At 31.7% G+C, this 18,924-nt stretch overlaps 1 protein-coding gene and 1 pseudogene across 1 annotated transcript; one reads left to right on the plus strand and one right to left on the minus strand.

The window, feature by feature from the left end:
• The first annotated feature begins 505 nt into the window (after window positions 1-505).
• Window positions 506-1,326, plus strand: LOC129301293 (WAT1-related protein At3g45870-like; annotated as a pseudogene).
• A 6,016-nt stretch (window positions 1,327-7,342) lies between these two features.
• On the minus strand, window positions 7,343-9,515 carry LOC129301292 (probable carotenoid cleavage dioxygenase 4, chloroplastic). Its single transcript, XM_054939863.1, has one exon. The coding sequence runs from the start codon at window positions 9,507-9,509 to the stop codon at window positions 7,542-7,544; it is 1,968 nt and encodes a 655-aa protein (XP_054795838.1). The 5' UTR covers window positions 9,510-9,515; the 3' UTR covers window positions 7,343-7,541.
• Between the last annotated feature and the right edge of the window lie 9,409 nt (window positions 9,516-18,924).

Below are 18,924 nucleotides of genomic sequence, written 5' to 3' on the forward strand. Positions count from 1 at the left end.
ACTATGAAACTTGCCTGGCATGGCCCTTGGTAAGAACATTATTTTTAGATGGATCTCTTCTATTAAGGTGGGATTTCTCTGACATGATAATTTGGTTTGTTCCGGTGATTAATCCACGGTGTTAAAAGGATGGGGGTCAAAGATGATTTACACAGAAGTTGAAAATAAAATAAATATTCAATCTAAGAATGTGTTAAAAGTTTATGCCCTGAAACGTGAGAAGGAATGGAGTAATTCTAATTCACTTACTACTAAGGTAAAGGCGTTAAATAAATAGTGAGGGGGATTTTTTTTTTTTTTTTGGTTGGGCGGGGTGCCTAAAATGAGTCCCAAGGCTGGCTTATCAGTCTCGGAAAATTTCACGACTTAGAGAGATTGTATCTATTTGAGCAAGAAAGTTGTGCAAATTGTCTATGATCTGGCAATTTAAAACAGTAATTCAGCTGTCTATGCAACAATCTGTTATGATAGTATTTTTAACCAGTACATTTTTTGTGTTAAACAGGGAACCATTGCATCTGCCCTTAACTATGGACTCCTGACATGGTGCAACAAGGTTTTGGGTCCGGCTATGGTTGCCCTTTATAACCACTTCAACCTGCAGCATCCGCCCTTCTGTCACGAATTTTCCTTGGAAGTCCTATTTTCTTGGGAAGGTAGAGCTTATGTTATTTATTTGATGGATCCATATTAATTTGATGAAGTGGCTAGGTGGAGAGGCCTTTATCGATCCACTAGTCCATTTCTGAGCAAATTTTTGTGTTAGACTTAATAAATGTCTGGTCATGTTGGACTGACTGAAGTTCGACCATCTCTTTCTAGTTTCTACAAAAGGACTGAGATATACTTCTGTCACACATTTTTATTTGGGTTTCTTATTATTTTGTTTTCGATCTATCACGACAGTATCCTCGGGGGATCTTTGATCATTGCCGGTCTATATGCTGTCACTTGGGCAACTTACAGGGAAAGACAAGCAGCACTTGGAGTTGTTCCTCAGGGCTCTTGGGTCCCTGAACAAATTATTCATACAGATGGATTAGTGAGCAAGAGTTCATTTCAGTTAGGTCATATTTTTTCGGGGTCACCCAAGTCTTCTGATTAAGAAATGAGAGTTATGATAGTCTTTGTAGGGCCTTATTACAATTTTCCATCCTGTTAATGCTGTTGTCATTTAAATAGTAAAAGCCATATTGATCTTGGCATGTTAGATGTTGATCGAGAGGACCATGCTTGTGTTATCACATTTTATGTAAGCTGGTTCTTATTCAAAATAGAGTTGTCAAAAGGCAATGTTTTGTACCATGAGCAGTATACTCCTTCATATGTCATGATGTTCTATACAACACAACTAGATAGATTTATTCCACGTGGGGAATATTTCAATATTTAAAAGATAAAAATAAATAAAATAAAATAAAAATTTTTTAATTTTAATGTGCTTAGGATTTGTTATTTATTTAAAATAAATTTTAATGATAATTTATTCTATTTTAAAATTTATCTTGCTTATGCATATTAAAAAACAAATAATAACTTATTTTATTTTACATATGTTGTCATGGGAGACAAATTTGCTAGTCCTGGAATTATTAATCTGAAGCTCAAAACAATGCCTCCTTATCGAATCTTTTTTATACAATTGTTGCTGAGTCAGATCTATTTTGCGGGTCCGGGTCCGTAAAGACAAATACCAGATTCAAGGTACAACTACTCACGGCATTGGTGGGAATCCCTGTTCCTATTACTGCAGAAGCATTTCGGAACTCTGGCGAGACACATTGATGTATGTCAAATGGAACCCAGGTTCTGGGAATAGCATTAAATTCTGGTCTCATTTTTGGATAGGTGATTCTGACCCTCTCAGATTCCTATCCTTTGCTGAATTAATGCGTCTGACTTGCTTAAAGCCAATCTCAGATTTTGTTGATGCAGATGGTCAGTGGAGATCGGGTCTTTTTAAAAATTTGCTGCCACAAAATATCCTTGATCATATTGCTCGTATTTCAGTTAACCCAGCTTCCATAGAAAAAGGCAAAAAACCTTCCTGTTATTGGAACCTTACAGGCAGTGGTGATTTTATTGTCAAGTCAACCTATACTATTAGTATTATGCAAAGTTAATGATTCGCAGCCAGTTGATAGTACTTGGTCCAAAGTTTGGAAAGTACCTATGGCTCAAAGAGTTTGCACCTTTATTTGGCTAATGTTGAAGGGTAAACTCCTTACCTGTAATGAACGATACAGGACAAACGTTGTGCCATATGACATTTTCATGTTGAAGATGTTAATCATGCTCTCAAATTCTGCCCTTTTGCTGCATTGGAAGAAAATTCTTCCAATTGATATGTACATTGACTTCTATGGCAGAGAGTTGCAATCCTGGTTTATCGGTTGTCTACTCAACCTTCGGCTTGACACCTCCTGGAAGATTGAAATCAGCATTACTTGTTGGAAACTTCGAGAAGTTAGGAACCATAGTCTTTTCACTAATGAAACTTTTGCTATTGATAGTGCCCTTTCTCAGATTAAAACTATAGTTGATCATATCTTAAGATTTTTTTTTTTTTTTTAACAAAAGGATATCCTGATGTGAAGTTCCTTTTACTCGCTTGTACAGTTTTCCTTTTGAGTTCATGAAATTTCCAATTACAAAAAAAAAAAATTGCTAGTACTCCACATTTGAGCTCTTCTCTTTATTGATATGGGGTCAACTTTGAAATTGGATTAAAAATGTACTTACTATTAAGTTTTGTCCTACATAATTAATTGAAGAAGAAAACTTGCTCTACAATAAATACTATTAGATTTATCACTTGTTGCCCGTGTAAATTAAGACCTAAGTAATGACTTTTTTTTTTTTACAACTTCTTGCGTTCATTCATATAAAAAATACATTTTTTGTAATTTTTCACCTCTTCTAAATTTAAATAAAATTAGCTTACTCAAAGTCTCTAAGTAAAATGAAATATGTAACATAATAAATCATATACTCCCTTCACTAAAAAATATAAGACATTTGTAATTGAATCTCACCCTCTAATAAAGTAATTATGTACTTTCAAACTAACTCTATCTTTTCATATTTACTCCTATCAAACACCCAATAATAAATCTAAAGTCATTATTAACAGGGACATTTTTTTAAAAAAAAGGCAACGATTACATCTCAAAAACTAAAAATGTCTTATATTTTTTAACATTCAACTCATCAAAAGATGCCTTATATTTTAAACGGAAGGAGTACTATAATTTATGTCATACTAGTATTTATAAATTACAACTATAGCCAAAAGTAAAAAATAAAATATCTTTTATGTATATATAAAATAATGATTTTAAATAAGGCAAATACCATAATTTGTTTTCAGGTACTCCTTCCATTCAAAAATATATGTATTTTTTGAGGAGTTGGATGTTAAAAATATAAAGCATTTTTAGTTTTTTGAGACGTAATCATTACCTTTTGCTCAAAAGTGTCTCTATTGATAATGATTTTATAATTATTGCAAGGTGTTTTAATAAGGATAAATATAAAAAAAATAGGATTAGTTGAAAAGTAGATAATTATTTTTTTGGAGGATGAGATTCAGTATAAAATGCCTTACATTTTTAAATGGAGGGAATATATATTAAAAATTTCAACAGAATTTTTTATTTTAAAATTTATTACTCTATATATAATGTGCAATTATAAATCATTAAAAAAGTAGTAGTTAATTTCAAACTCCACAAATAAAAGTTTATCAATATATAATTAGAAAATTTTAAAATAAAAAGGTTAAATTGAGATCTTATGAGCATGCAAATCTAATTGCAAATCGCATTATTTAATAGTATACTCTAAAATTAGAATTTTTTTACCAACAACATTTCGAACATTTGTTTCACAAAAATATGTTTCAAAGATGATTTGATTTGATGATGATTGGAAAGTGGCAGGCGGATCATTATGCTATAGCCCTCAGATCATTCCAATCCACCCGTTAATGTGTTTGACAACAAACAAAATTTGAACTTGGCAGTCCGCACCCCATTTCTCACATTGCATTCCTAGGTCTCTCTCTTCCCCTCATTCTCAAAGAGACACTGCAACCCTCTGACCTTGACAATCTCTATTTGTTCCATCGTTCTTCACCGTCTCTTGAAATCTCACATCATCGATTTCTTCGCTAGAATGCTCCCAGGACCAGTGATCGTCTCGATCTCAACTCAAAGGCTTCGGCTTCGTCCATCTTCGTCGCCTCCCTCCCTCTTCCTTCTCTTTTACTTTCACCCGCTTACCTTTCTTTTTTCTTTTTGGTTTTTTTTCCTCTTTTGGAACTGGCAGTGGCAGAGACATAATCGCAATGAAGTCGGCTGCATTTGTTTTCTTGGAGATGATAACTTCAACTATCACTAAAACAATGTGTACAGAAATATGAAGAAAGTGTTATCCTTAAACCTGTGATCATGGGTTCGGATCCTCTTGTAATCCACTCTCTTCTTTTCTTCTCTTTATATCATCTACACCCTTAAATAATTAAATCAATGGTCCGGATTTAATTTTTTTTTACCAACAAGTTCAATTGCTTTATAAAATAATTATTATATAAAAATAGATATATTTAAGTTATTAAAATTTGACCTGCACAATTTACAGTTGTATATCATTATTAAATTTTTATAAAACGTTTTATTTATTTATTTATTTATTTATTTATTTATTTTATTGTAATCATACACTATGTAGTTAAATTTTGATAGTTCAACTAGTTAAGGGAGTTAATTGTGCTTTCAAGTTAAATATGATAAAGGCATTTTGAAATGTGAGATCACAATTGATAATAACAATCTTACATAACAAGATTTGGACACTCATTGTCTAATCATCTAAGGGCGGAGATAGGATGAAGAAAAGAAAAGCAAAAGGCGAGAACGTGTAGGGGATCTGCTTCCTATGATCATCTTCCACCTCACCCAACGTGGGATGTGTGTGTGTTTTTTTTTAAATTGAAAAAAAATATAAGAAGTAAACTTGGTCGATAGCTGAAGATGTCTCTCGAGATAAGATGCTAGTGCGGTGGGTAGACCTCCCAATACAAACGAAAATTGACATGTAGCTCATGGGCTAACTCTGCTGGTCTGTCGGCCTTTGGTGAATTCCCTAGACAAAAGAAACAAGGATTTTGGACGTTGGTTGAATTCTTTTAACAAATATGATGGAGGAGTTTTTGCTAAAATAAAATAAAATAAAATTTTAAAAATAAATTTAGTATGACAATAAAATTTTAATATAATTTTAATTAATATATGTACTTAAAATGATAAAAGAATAGATTGTTTTTTTTCTAAAAATTAAAAAGACCTTCTTATCATAAGTAAACAAAAGGAATGAGAGTAATAGGATCCACAATTTAAAAAATTGAAGTAATTTTATAGTTAATATGATAAAATTTAATGCTAGTAGTTTAGTAGAATCAGAATGCTTGAAAATTATAATTTTTACATATCACACATACTTAAATTAAAATTACATGTCTGATTTCATTTTTACCTTTTTCAATTCAATGATAGGAAACGTGGCCTAAGACTGCTGCATATATCTGCTTTTCTCTGAAGCTCAATCTTCAAACCTGAGCTGATGACCTTAGCTTTCTGGCTTTACTTTTAGTTTTATGTGCTGAAATGGAGCCTTTGGAGGATGTGCCATGCCGCCTATTCAGGGAACAAAGAGAATCGTTTCGAGGCACGTAACCACTGTAAAAACACTGCTCATAATAATTACGTAAGTTTTTCGTACATTACCCGAAAGTTGAATACTAAGTGGTGTTGTTCATGATTTATGGCTTATGAACTATGTGACTCGGTATAAATTTTATATTTTATCAACAAATTGTTTGTCAGTGTAGCTCAACCATTTCAAGTTCTGTTTATAAGATCGTTGTTTTCTTAACCTTTATAATTTTTAGATAATGCGTTGTGTAAATTGTTTATTAGTAACAAGAAATTTGAAGCGTTTGGATTGTTAACAGAGGACATTTTAGTGTCATTAATTCGTGGAGAAGAATAAGCCTTGGTCTTTTAAAACATTTCTAGAAATAGTAAGACTTTTTATGTTGCAATATACAAATGTGGATTCTAATCTAGTTATTGCAGTTGGTGAATATGAAGTGTTTGAGTAAGGCATTAAGGCATGCGTACGTAAAATATCAAATGTAGTTAGACATGGCATGGGCAACACCTGAAAAAGCCACCTGCCTTGGTTTCTTTCCCCTCTTTCTCTCTCCGATTAGGTCAAGGTGCGAATCACTTATTTTCCAACAATTAATTAACCAATCCTTTTATTTTCTGTAATTACGTATAATCATTTAGCCGTGACATAATTTCAAGATAATTTGCATTCATAGCCAAGCCAATGGTATTGTGATCCATAAATGCAAAACACTCTCCTTAATAAGGCTGCGAGTTTGGTCTTCCACGAAATGAGATGCAAGTGTAAGTTCCTTTAATATGGTGGAGAATATGAAAAGAACACAAATTGTAATTAAAACATGGTTCCACAACAAAATTTAAGATTTCTCATATTTGGATTCTATGAGCATCTTAAATTCTCTCACACCCTATGAATATCCAAACCGTACTAGGATTTTATCGATGTTTAGATATTCATGTTTGATCATAAATAAATGAAACGATAAATTAAATGATAGTTTTATGAAGACGCATTTCAACCATTCCTTTGCAATTATTTAATTTGTTAGATTACAATATAGGATATTAAAAAAATAAAACTATTATTTGGTATTCTCTGATGAGTATCTTACATTAACATTTTTATTTTTCAACTAACCATTTGATTGAATTGACATTCTATAGTGTCATGTGAAACACTCGCTAAACAAAAAGAATACTCACCAAATCTGAATTCGGATAGCTCACATTTGTGTGTGTTTGTGTGTTCAGTGTGCCTAACGCTAATATGCTGCACCATATAAATTTCGATGTTTGAAGTTAAGAAAATGTAAGTAATTACAATCAATTATTTACTTTAGATATAGAAGTCTAATTTATCCAACACACTCTTGACTTTTAAATCATATTCAAATAATCTCCTTAACCTTTGATATTGAACAAAAAAAATCATCCGTCTAGAGTAGCGTTATGCTATAGATTTTTAAGCATGTACATATAAATCTCCTAAACTAAATTATTCCGCGAAGTATATTATTTTCTGCATGTACTTCTTGAACTTTTGAGTTACGTAGCGGCAAAGCAATTGCATGAGCTAAAAATTTAGTGAATCCACAAATTTTGCAATATTCGTTATTAAATTTTAAGGCTTAAAATTATGTACAACATACTAATGTAAGTATACGTTATGGAGTTCCTGTGACTGGTACAAATTTTAATAAAGAGCCAAAAGAAAAAAGCATTAAAAAGAAAGAAATAACACCAAACTTTATCCATAACGGCATAACCTGTGATGTATATGTCTGAACAGTATTTTTCCACAGTGACAGTGGCTGGGTCCCATGAACATGAATGATCATCCTCAGTTCATCACCAAAGCATCCTCAGATCACTTTCCCTCACGAAAAGCCCATGAAATCCGTAAGGAACTCGCTGGGGCAGCGTCACCGCCGCCACCACATCAAGCTCCGGCGACTTGGCATCCATCACCAAGAACTTCGACTCTCCCTTCTTCTCATCGTGCACGTATGTCACCACATACCCATCGTCTTCCTCTGCTTCTGCGTCCTCTGGATCTCTAGCCACGAAGAATGGCTCTCCGCCGTAGCACCCTTCTCCGAACATTTTGCACCCCACCGTGCAGTCACGTCTTTCGTCTCCTCTCGACACGTCCAGCTTCACCACCCCTGAGATTTTCGGCATCGGATCCCCAATCGCCGCGTACACGAACTTGTTCTTCTTTCCCAAATAAGCTTGATTAATCACTCCGAAGTCCAGATTTCTTGCTGAAATTGGTTGTCTCGTCACAATCCCTGTTCTAAGATCGATCCTCACTTTCTCTACCAAGGCGTGAATCAGCTCCAATCTCTCCAGCGTGTGTTCGACGGATAGAATATTCGGTGCTATCAGAACTATACCGTTTCCATCTTCATCGTCCCAAGCGTTAATGGCGTGAATGACATTGAACCCAGGAACATTGAACCATTTTATCTGAGACTCGTCTTTGGCGTACCGGGGAAGCACTCCGATTCTCGAAACCTTCGACGAGTCTGAGCCCACCGGAGAGCCCCCGGCAAGCATGTCAAGAGGGTTCATTCCTAACTGTATATCCACGAAGATGGCGTATTTCTTGGTGATGGCGAAGTCATGCAAGAAAGCGGGGCGGATCATGGAGAAAACGGGCACATCAGGCTGCTTGACACCGTCGGAATCGAAGCGGAAATAGGTGAGGAACGGAGGAACAGGGCCGTAACGGAAAGCGAAGGCCTCACCGGTGTCTGGGTCTACTTTGGGATGTGCAGTCATACTCATGAAAAGCTTGCCATCGAAATCATGACGACCAAGAGTCTCTACATCTCCATTCGGTGTCACTTTGACTTCATAAGGAAGATCAGACTCTCCCAAAGCAAAGAGACGATTCCCAAACAGAGCCAAGCTGGTGTTGGCGAGGCCAATTCCATTAACAGGATTGTACTGACCAGTCAAGACTCGAGCTGCGGTGAGGGACCCACGGGCCGCAGAAGCAACGAGGCCATTGAAGCCAGAGAACACGTTGGGAAACAGAGGATACCCAGCTTGGTTCTCGACGTTGTATTTATAGGTTTTAACATATCTACTACACAGAGTGGCTTTGCCTTGAGAGATGAGAATGGAGTGAAGCATGCCATCGCCGTCGAAGAGATGGTAAGGTCCACGAGGGAGGAATTGTGGGTTAGGACCGTTTCGAATGTAGGCACCGTCCAGACAAGGAGGGAGCGAGCCTTCAATGATGTCACATTCAATCGGAGGAAGTTCGTCGACGGGAGCGAAGTTGCTGGAAAGGACACATTTAGGATCGACGGAAGGTTTGATCGGTGGGTCTATGAAATTGTTGATGATGGTGTCAAAGGAATTGAAAATCAAGGCAGGGAAGGATTGTTCTGCCGGTCTTCTCTTTACCACCCTTCTGAAAGCTTCTGGTTCTGATACGGTCTTCTGGGTAGAGGTGGTGGAGGGTGGTGGCGGAGGAGGAGTTATGGCGGGTGGGGTCGGTGGAGGCAATGGTGGGGTGATTTCGACGGATTGGGTCTGGGGTTTGTCTTCGATTCTGACGGAGGAAACGGAGAGACGACGAGGGACGTAAGGAGAGGGAGAGGATAGGTATGAGGGAGAAGATACAATGAAGGGTTTGGGGACCATGGCTGAGGAAGAGAAGAAAAGCTTTGGCAGATCTGAATATTGAGGGAAGAGCTGAAGCAGCAGCAGGGTACTTATGAGTGATGAGCGGAAGGGCGAGAAGCCAGGTAGACTCGACGGACAGTTTTGACCTTTTGACACAATGACACCCATTAATTTCATGCATTTCACAATAAAAAAACATGAATAACAGCATAGAAAATTGCAGATCCATCAGTGCATAACAGTATTCATAATCTATCTAATAAAAATATAATATTTAAATGAAATTAAATATAAATTAATTTTAATATTAATAAAAATAAAAAATACAAAAAATTAAATAAATATTTTATAATAAAAATAAATAAATTAAAAATAATGATATATAAAATCATAAATTTTTTTTATTTGTATAAGAAACAATGTTCCAATTCCAGGCTAAGGAAATGAAATCTACTTTCCGTCCACATTTAATATATTTTTATTTTTTATTTTAATAAATTTTTGTTTTGATAGATATATAATTTAAAATAAAGATAATTTTATGGTTGCCAACCGTTTTGAAAAAAAAAAAATTTATACAAAAAACTAAGGCAAATTTTTTTTAACCTAAACCAATCTTACCATTGTCACGAGCAGCAAACACTTGTAGATGGAATCGGATGATAAGTAATGTAGCTTTAATTTATATAATTATTATCATCATTATTTTTGGTGGTGGTGGTAATTCTAAGGTCACATTTGGGTACAAAAATTTTGGCCTATGAAATAGTAATTATATCACCATTTTAACTTTACCTATGCTTGGTTGTTTATAAGAAATATAGAATGATCCTTCCTAAGAATATGGATTATTATATTTTAAAAATGGGCAAACTTTTGAAAAATGAAAGAAATCATGTCATTCATCTTAAATTCAATATATTTTTTTATCAAAATGTTCTCATTAACTTTTCATGTCTAGCCTATTTCTTTCAATAATTTTTCATTTTTGCCAATAGTCAATTTTCTAATTTTTAAGTTGATTTTTCTTTAAAAAATAAATTTATTAACATTTTTAGTTTTCATTGTATTCAATATTTTTTCTTTAAAAGAAGTTTTTGAATTTAATCAAATTTTAAATTTGATTCCCTGTGTATGGTATTTTATATATCCTTCTTAATGTTTTTCTCTCATAAAGTAAATTTAAAATTTAAAATAATTTAATTTTTTTAATAACATTATGCGTGTGGATGTGAATTTAAGCTAAAAGTTTCTGAAAACTTTTGAACTAAAGGGAAGGAAGGCAAATGCATTAATGCAAGAAATAATATAGTTATGATTTTTTATGTTAGTTTATATTTAAACAAATAATATAAACAAACTTCATTCTCACCTACTTAAATATTCTACCAGGCAAATTCATAGTTATAATCATTTCTTTCTTTTTATTCTCCATAATTCCATTCATTTCTATTACCTCCTTTTCTATTAACCAAACGCCGGCATCATCTCACTAAATGCCATAAGGTGAAACCACGTAAATGGATCAATCTAGTGTGAGTGAACATACAACAAGAGCTAAATTCCAATTTGGTTGTTGGAAAAAAAAATAACAAAATAGATTAAAAAATAAAGATAAAAATAAAGTGAATTGGAAGGGATAGATGAACTGCATTAATAAAAAAAAGTAATTTAATTTATGCAATTATGAACAATCATTTATGAGATTTTTGAAATGTTTGATGATTTCTATATTTACATTATAATAATAAGTTTTATCACGTTTATAGGAAAGATATATTTTATTTTTTTTTAATTTTTTTGATTCCATTCTATTCTGGTCGTTCCTAATAATTAACCAGACAGGACCTAATATAGATCTTTACATTGTTTACTTGCTTCTGATCCCTTGGGGAAAAAAAAGGTATCTATCCATGCTCTCTCCGCAAGTTATGTTGAGCACCCGTGGGATTGCTGGAACCACGGTGCAGCGGTGGAATCATGAAATTTTAATATACTTCTTACATAAAAAAATATAAGTTTTTTTTAGATTTTATGTCTTAAAATTAGTCAGAGATTTTTTTCCCAAAAATACTCTTCATATATGAGCCACTTTATCTTCTATGTTTAAATGAGATATCCTATTAAATATTAGCTAATTTGGAAATATGATATTAATTTAAAGATAAATAACCATTCCCTTCGTATCTAGATCACAATATAAAATATTTTTTTAAGGTTTTACTTGTTCCAAAAATAAAGCATTAAGTAGCTTGTATAATTATTTTTCTAACTAGACCCTTCCCTTATTTATTTACTCTCTTTGAAAAACTGATATGTATTGAAGTTTTAATTATTATTATCAAAATACTTATATAATATTTTTAATCAGAGTATGATTGAAAAAATATAGTTTTAAAAGAAATCAAGATTTTAACTAACATTTTCTAAAACTATTAATCACTTATCAGTGTCCTATATTATGATCCAAATGAAGTAACTTCCTGGAAGGTGTAATCTATTAGAATATTCAGTTATGACATGCCAAATTAGTTAGCTGTTTTGATTAATCAGTTGTGCAATTAGTTACTAATCAGATGTGCACGTGTTGTACTCTCCTTAATTAGAGCGTTCTTTATGTTGTACTCAAACTCAGTTGATTGAATATATAAGGGCTTTACTTTCTATTTTCATCATCTTAAATTCTGGTTTCTGATATTATAATCCAACTAAAAGTGTCATATATTTTTTATCGGATGTAAATTTCAGTTAAACCAAATTATAACAATCAAATAAGATTCTCATCAGTGAATTAAACAGTGAAATGATAATGATATTGACTATTAGAAATTTTCATGGCTTGTATTCCACATATTTTGAGATAAATTTAAAAATTGAATCGCACCATGAGTTCGCTTTGTGATAAAACTTATACTTTTTTTATATTAAAAAAAATCCAACATCAGGACAATCCTTGCCAAATGATTTTTTTAAATATATGTGGTCACGAATAAAAATCCATGAAAAAACAATCAATTAGCTGATATCATAATACAAAAAGTTTCCATGTTCAAGTGGACGATATTAAAAATCTTAACGTTTAAACTATCACTTGTTGCTGGGTGAGTTTTTCTTTCAAGCAATGACAATTTATGCCACAAGTCTCCACATGGTTTCACACAAAACTGTATGCAATGAGAATAAAAGGGAGATGTTGCGCCAATAAAAGTTCAATTTAATAAAAAAAAATGGTAGTCTCTCAAAACTAAGGTTTGAATTTTGATAAAAACATGTGTTTATATATAATATTTGACAGTATTTTGAACATGATTATTTTTAACATAATAGGAAGATAATAAAAAAAGGGGAAATGTTTCCAAAAAAATAATAAGAAAGGGGAAATAGGAGGGGCTCAGAAGCGTGTAAATCACGCACGGGAATAATTCTTTTGATCTTCCGGGGGGGAATCAGTTGTGCATGTGGCATATTGTGTGGTTTCCTTGAAAGAAATAGAATATGGAATCAAAGACTTAGAATCACCATTTTTACCCCTAACATTTTAACACGTGGGTTGATTATGCCTCAGTGATTTCCCTATGCATCTACGGTTTTTATATGCTCCTTCTGAACGTCACTTTCAAGCTCTCGGCATGTTTCACTGTATTAAAAAAATATTAAATCTGTCCACAAATTCAATCCGCTAAGTTTTCAACTTTGATATTATTAAGTTTACATATTTTAATACTTCTTTCATCTAAAATTATAAAATATTTTAAATAAATTTTTATATATTCATAAACTTTATTAAATATACTCAATAATCTTATTTTTTTAAATAAAAATATGAACTTTTTAAAATATTTATAATTTAATATATTAAAAAAAATAATAAAAATTAATTATAAGAGAGAAAGGATAATATTAAAATTGATACTTTTAATAAAACCTTAATCTATTTAAAATATTTTATATTTTGAGATAAAATTTTTTTTTTAAAAGTGTCCTATAATTTAGAATGGATGGAGTAATAAATTACTTTCCATTTAATAATTTTCGTAGCATTTAATAGCAAAAGAATAGATAAAAATCATAAAGATATCATATAATCAGCATCAAAATAAATATTCTTTGCCTAAAAACAAAATCCGAGGAGTATATAAAGAGATATCTCACGCACCCTGCATTTCTATAATGAGGAAGGCCACACGCCTCTTTCTATTGTTTCAATCTTACTAGATTTTCAATTCAGCCCATAATCTCACACGTTTGAAAGCATTTTGACGTCACTAGGCTAATATACTTCAACACATGCATATATTGAGTGCTATAGTTTGGTATATTTTATGGAGCCAATATATATTTTTATCAATATTTTAATTTGAACTGTGGAAATCCAACGTCAATGATGAGCAACTGGACACATAAATGACAGAATCCAAGTGCCGGACAATTTAGAATCAAATGTGGATTTTGTTTGGCGCACCAATGCAGGCCAAATCCGATGATGAACAAATGTTGTTATGATTGGAAGCCTGTGCAACGAGATTAGGAATGAATTTAAGAAATTAAATTATTACCCATGTTTTAAAAATTAAACCAAATTAGATATATATTTTTTAGTTGCCCACCCGATTCATTAGAGCTTTGCCCTACCTATATTCGGTTTTGATCTGAGTTGAGCACCTAGCTTTGGCAGGCGAGTCTCCCAACAAAAATTTTCTACATACACAAGGCTCAAATTCTAAATATTGTTTAAGTAGAATTGTCGCTTGTCACTCTGATCAAACCAAACAATTTGATTGGTTGTGTTGTCAATCAGAGGTTTTTTTACCCACATACTACAAACAGTAAAAAAAATTATCAAAATGCTACATCATAGAAAATATTTATCCAAATGTTACATTAAAAAGTGTTCAAACCGAGAACGAGTTTGTTGCTATCAAAAAATCATTCAGGCCAAGAACGATTTTATAATCAAAAATTATTTTGTTAATGAAAAGTGAAATCATTCAATTTCAACTTTTTTTATTAATATGACATTTATTTACTATTAACTGTGAGAATCTTTGCTTTCCTTTCTTACTTTACTTTTCTTGCATGATTCATTTAAGCACGAGATAGATGACTACTTACTATTATTAATGCTCCTTCAGCCTTCGAGTTTGATAAAATATCTGAGCACATGCAATGATATTGAAGATATACCCTGTAACATTCCAATTTAAATTTTAATAGTTAATTTAGATTAATAGAAATTTTAAAAAATATTTAGAGGTAAGCAAATTAGTAGAAAATAATTATTAAATCTAACTTATGATATAATTCTAAATTAAAATTAAAAAAATTAATTAAAATAATAATAAAAAAATATTATTAAATTATATTATAATAAAAAAAAAAAGGTATTAAAAAAAAGGGAAGAAGAAGAAGAAGAACGAGTTACTTTCGGTGCCGCGTGCTGCAATCATTACGCATATATTATAATAATAAAAAAAGGGTGAGAGAGGAAAGAAGAAATAATAAAAAAATGTGGAACCTACTAAATTTTTATAAAAACTCACCTGTTTCCTTCGTTTCTTCATTCTTTCCTGTGCGCGAGCTGAGGCTGTGAGAGAGCGTCTAGTTTCGTTGGTGCGAGAGATCTGAATTTTTAAGGTAAGAGTTTTTAATAGGATATTTAGGGTGTGATTTTAAGCTTTTCAAGACTAAGTAAGTGTTCTAAAAAATTTTTTTAGTCATCTTTCCTCTTTGGTTTCTGAGTTTGTGGTGGTAGAAAATTTAAGATTTAGAAGAGAGATGAATTTATGCTGAATAATATAATTTTGAGGTTGTTGGTAGTATAATAAATGTTCTAGAGTATAAATTTATTGATGATCTTTGAATTTGTGGCTTATGGATCAAATTCTAAACTAGATCTGAAAATATATGTTGATTTATTGAGGTTTAGATAATTATTTGGGATGAGAAATGAATTATTATTGCTATAGGATTATGATTCTAAGCTAAAGACTCAATTTTTAATTTTTAAATATTTTAGATGCGAATTTATGAAATAAAAAGAAATTTTGATAATAGAAATTAGTTTAGAAGTTGATTTTTAGATTATTAATGTTTATTGATGAGTAAAAGAGGAGTTAAAAATTTTACTTAATAGTATTAACTCTAGATTTGTATTAAGATTGAGATTAGAAATTATATTATATTTTTAATTCTATTATTAGAATTATTTTATTAGTTTCAAAAAATTGAAACTAATATTTATAAATAATATGTTATTTGTAGATTGTATTATTGGTGAAGATTGTGGTGGAAGAGAAATTGTAAGGAATAATTTATTGAAAAAGCCACAAGGTAACCATGCTTTTAATTTGTGATTAGTGTTACTTCATGTTAATTGGGTGATTATTGAAAAAAAAATTATGAATTTTGTAATATTATATAATTGTGCAATATTGTTATAAATTTTGTTTGATTATTGTGGGAGGTGTTGGGAGATTTGCTATTGTTGTATTTATGTGCCACGTGGTACGCCCCTATTGGAGCTCAATAGGTGGCTTGTAAGGGCTCGGGTTAGTCTATCTTTGGCCGGGTAATTTAGCATCGAGTGAGGGCTACGGCTCGAGGTTAATAGAGGGATATAAGAATAATTTTTTTATGTGTATTGTAATATTTCTTATATTTATTGAAATTATTATTTTTAATTCTCACTTAGTAAGCACACACTTAACTGTTTGTACACACTATCATAAATTGGCTTTGGTTACTGGAACTTTGAGTCTCATTATGTGATTAATAATTTTCAGGAGAAGAGCCACGAGTGACACCTGGAGAAGTCCCAGAGGCTTAATGGCCACTAGATCCACTGTCTCTTTTGAGTATTTGATTTATGATTTATAATGTGTTATATTGCCAATATTAAGACTTTTGTTTATTGACAATTATATGAATATATAAATGTAATCATGCCTTTCAAACTATTTCTATTTTGGTATACTTTGGATGACTGTAATTTTAATATTTGATTTACTTTGGATTGGTTAAAATGGCATGATTATGAGGCCAAATAACTGACTTGTGTTGAAAATTGACTAAATTATTTATTTTACTTATTGAGAGAATAAGGATGGAGAAATGTGATTTAGTTTACTTGTTGGGAGTATAAGGATGGACAAATGTGATTTAGCCTAATGGCATGTGGGAGGTAAAAATTTATCTGAAATGTTATATTGTGTGAGTTGAAGCCAATTATAAAATATTTTATATTGAAATTATTGATATAAAAATATGTTGGGTGGCTGTAACCCAACTATAGTTGAGTTAAATTATTTAAAAAAAATTTGGTGTATTACATACCCAATAATGGATCCAACGTATTAATAGTAATACTAGGTATGTGATAAGTTTTTCACCTTTTTTACTAGCACCATCTTTTTTTATTAAAAATTGTTATATTGTAATAATGTCTTATTGTTTATTTTAGGTTGACATAACAAAGAATCTATATGGTTAATGATTAATTCTCATTCAAAATGCTCTTATTACATGATTATTAAGACAAGGTTGCTCATGATCAATGCAATATCTTACTTGTAATGAGGATAACAACAATTTAACAGAACCCCTAACATGCTCTACAAGAGTTGAGTTACCTCAACTACAAATTTCTCGAGATAGATTGAGCAATGATGTTGTAGTAGCTATTTATCCAGTCAACCACCAATTGAAAATAAAAGTGTAGGGAAACAAGAGCCTCAAAATTTTAGTCAATCTCATTACATGATAACTATCATTATCATCACCTCCCTTCAACTCTTTCAATCCTATTCAATTTGAGCCTCATTACATATTATCCTCATCATCAATCTTTTTAACTCACCCACTCCCACTCAATGGTATTAGTGGAAGAAGGTAAAAAACTTTCTGCATACCCACTATCACTACTACTACATTGATTCATTGTTCGGTAGTGTTTTCAAACCATTACATGTACTCAAATGTTTTATCAAAAACTCTTTGAATGCTAAAGGAGCACTATTAATAATGAGTGGCCATCTATCTCAGAATCATGTAAGAAAAGCAAAAACAAGGAGAGAAAGTAGATATTCTCACAGTTAACAGTGAATGAAATGTTACATCAATAAAAAAATTAAAATTATTCACCCAGCGAATGATTTCACTTTTCATTTATTAAAAAATAATTTTGATTATAAAATCATTCTTGGCGTTAAACAATTTCTTCATAACCCCAAACTTGTTGTTAATATGAACTATTTTTAATGTAGTATTTAAATAAAAATATTTTCACAATGCAATATTTTGATATTTTTTTTTATTATTTGCAGTGTATTGGTAAAAAAAACCATCGTAATCAGATAGCATAACGTCTCGATTCTTTAAAAAAACTGTTTGTATGAGCGAGCTGCGTAAAGAATTGAGAATCCAACTCCTCTGTTGCTTTTTTTTTAAAAAAAAACAATCCAAGTTTCAAAAACTAAATGGCAATTTTAGGCAAGCTCAACCTAAACAAAAAATTGTAAAACCCTTTAACTAGCATGTATTTAGAATAATTCACAAGGCAGGTGATAATTATTTTCAGTACATTTTTTTAACAACTTCATATTTATATTGTTTATATGTATATAATGTTATTTTTATCTAATTATTATATAACAGGGTCGACCACATGTTTAAACTGGTCATACCATGAGAATTATAAAATGCTGTCCTTTCCAGTTCACTGCCTAGTTCAGCTTTTAAAATAATGATTATTACCAATTTGATCTAAAAGGACACGAATATCTTATATACGTATGCTCGCCTTCATTGAAATTTCCACTGCTCTGTCTTTTTTTTTTTTTTTGTGAGGATAATTTCCGTACTCTTTGGATAAATAGAAAAATAAAGAGGAGTAAATGTTAGGAAATAAAACTTCTAAAATTAATAAAAAAATAAATATCATTGAAAATTTACATTTTTAAATAGATGATGAGTTAAATGCATCGTCCAACAACTCTCATCTAATTTTTGCATGATTTTAATTGATAAGTTTTAATATGATATTCTGTGCAAACAAAAAATCGTATACTAAAATATGAGATGATTCATTCCAGATCTGCTTGTCTTGTAGAATTGTGGTACTTAACTCCCTCCTTTTAGTTTTTGATTTTATTTTTATAAATAAATGATATAAGTTAAATAGACCATCTCTAAACTATTAACATTAGTCCAGTTAATCATGAGTTATTTGATCCAATCCAAAAAAGATATCCTTTTATCTATGTCATTTTTTCCCCCTAACTTAAAGCAAACCATCCTTGTAACAAGTTATTGAGACCAATCAATATAATCGGATTGATATTTAGTGCTCTAAGTACAGGTTACGTGGTCCCGCCAGGTCATTGATGTTCCAATCGAATCCAACCCTCAGAGCCAGACAGACGTGGGTCCTCGGCCCTTGTGGACCTTTCTATTGCGCAGATATTTTGAAAGGCTTTGGATGGCTAATGCGTCCCTTCCATATGCAAATTCTGTGGTTGAAGGCACCACTGTTTCACATCAAACCCTGCTGATTTTCCCACGTCAATTCTTCAGCATTAATGTGCCCATTTCTCAT

This window comes from Prosopis cineraria, unplaced genomic scaffold (assembly GCF_029017545.1).
Source record: "Prosopis cineraria cultivar Desert tree isolate PC_DT_omini unplaced genomic scaffold, ASM2901754v1 PC2021, whole genome shotgun sequence".
NCBI classification, from domain to species: Eukaryota; Viridiplantae; Streptophyta; class Magnoliopsida; order Fabales; family Fabaceae; genus Prosopis; species Prosopis cineraria.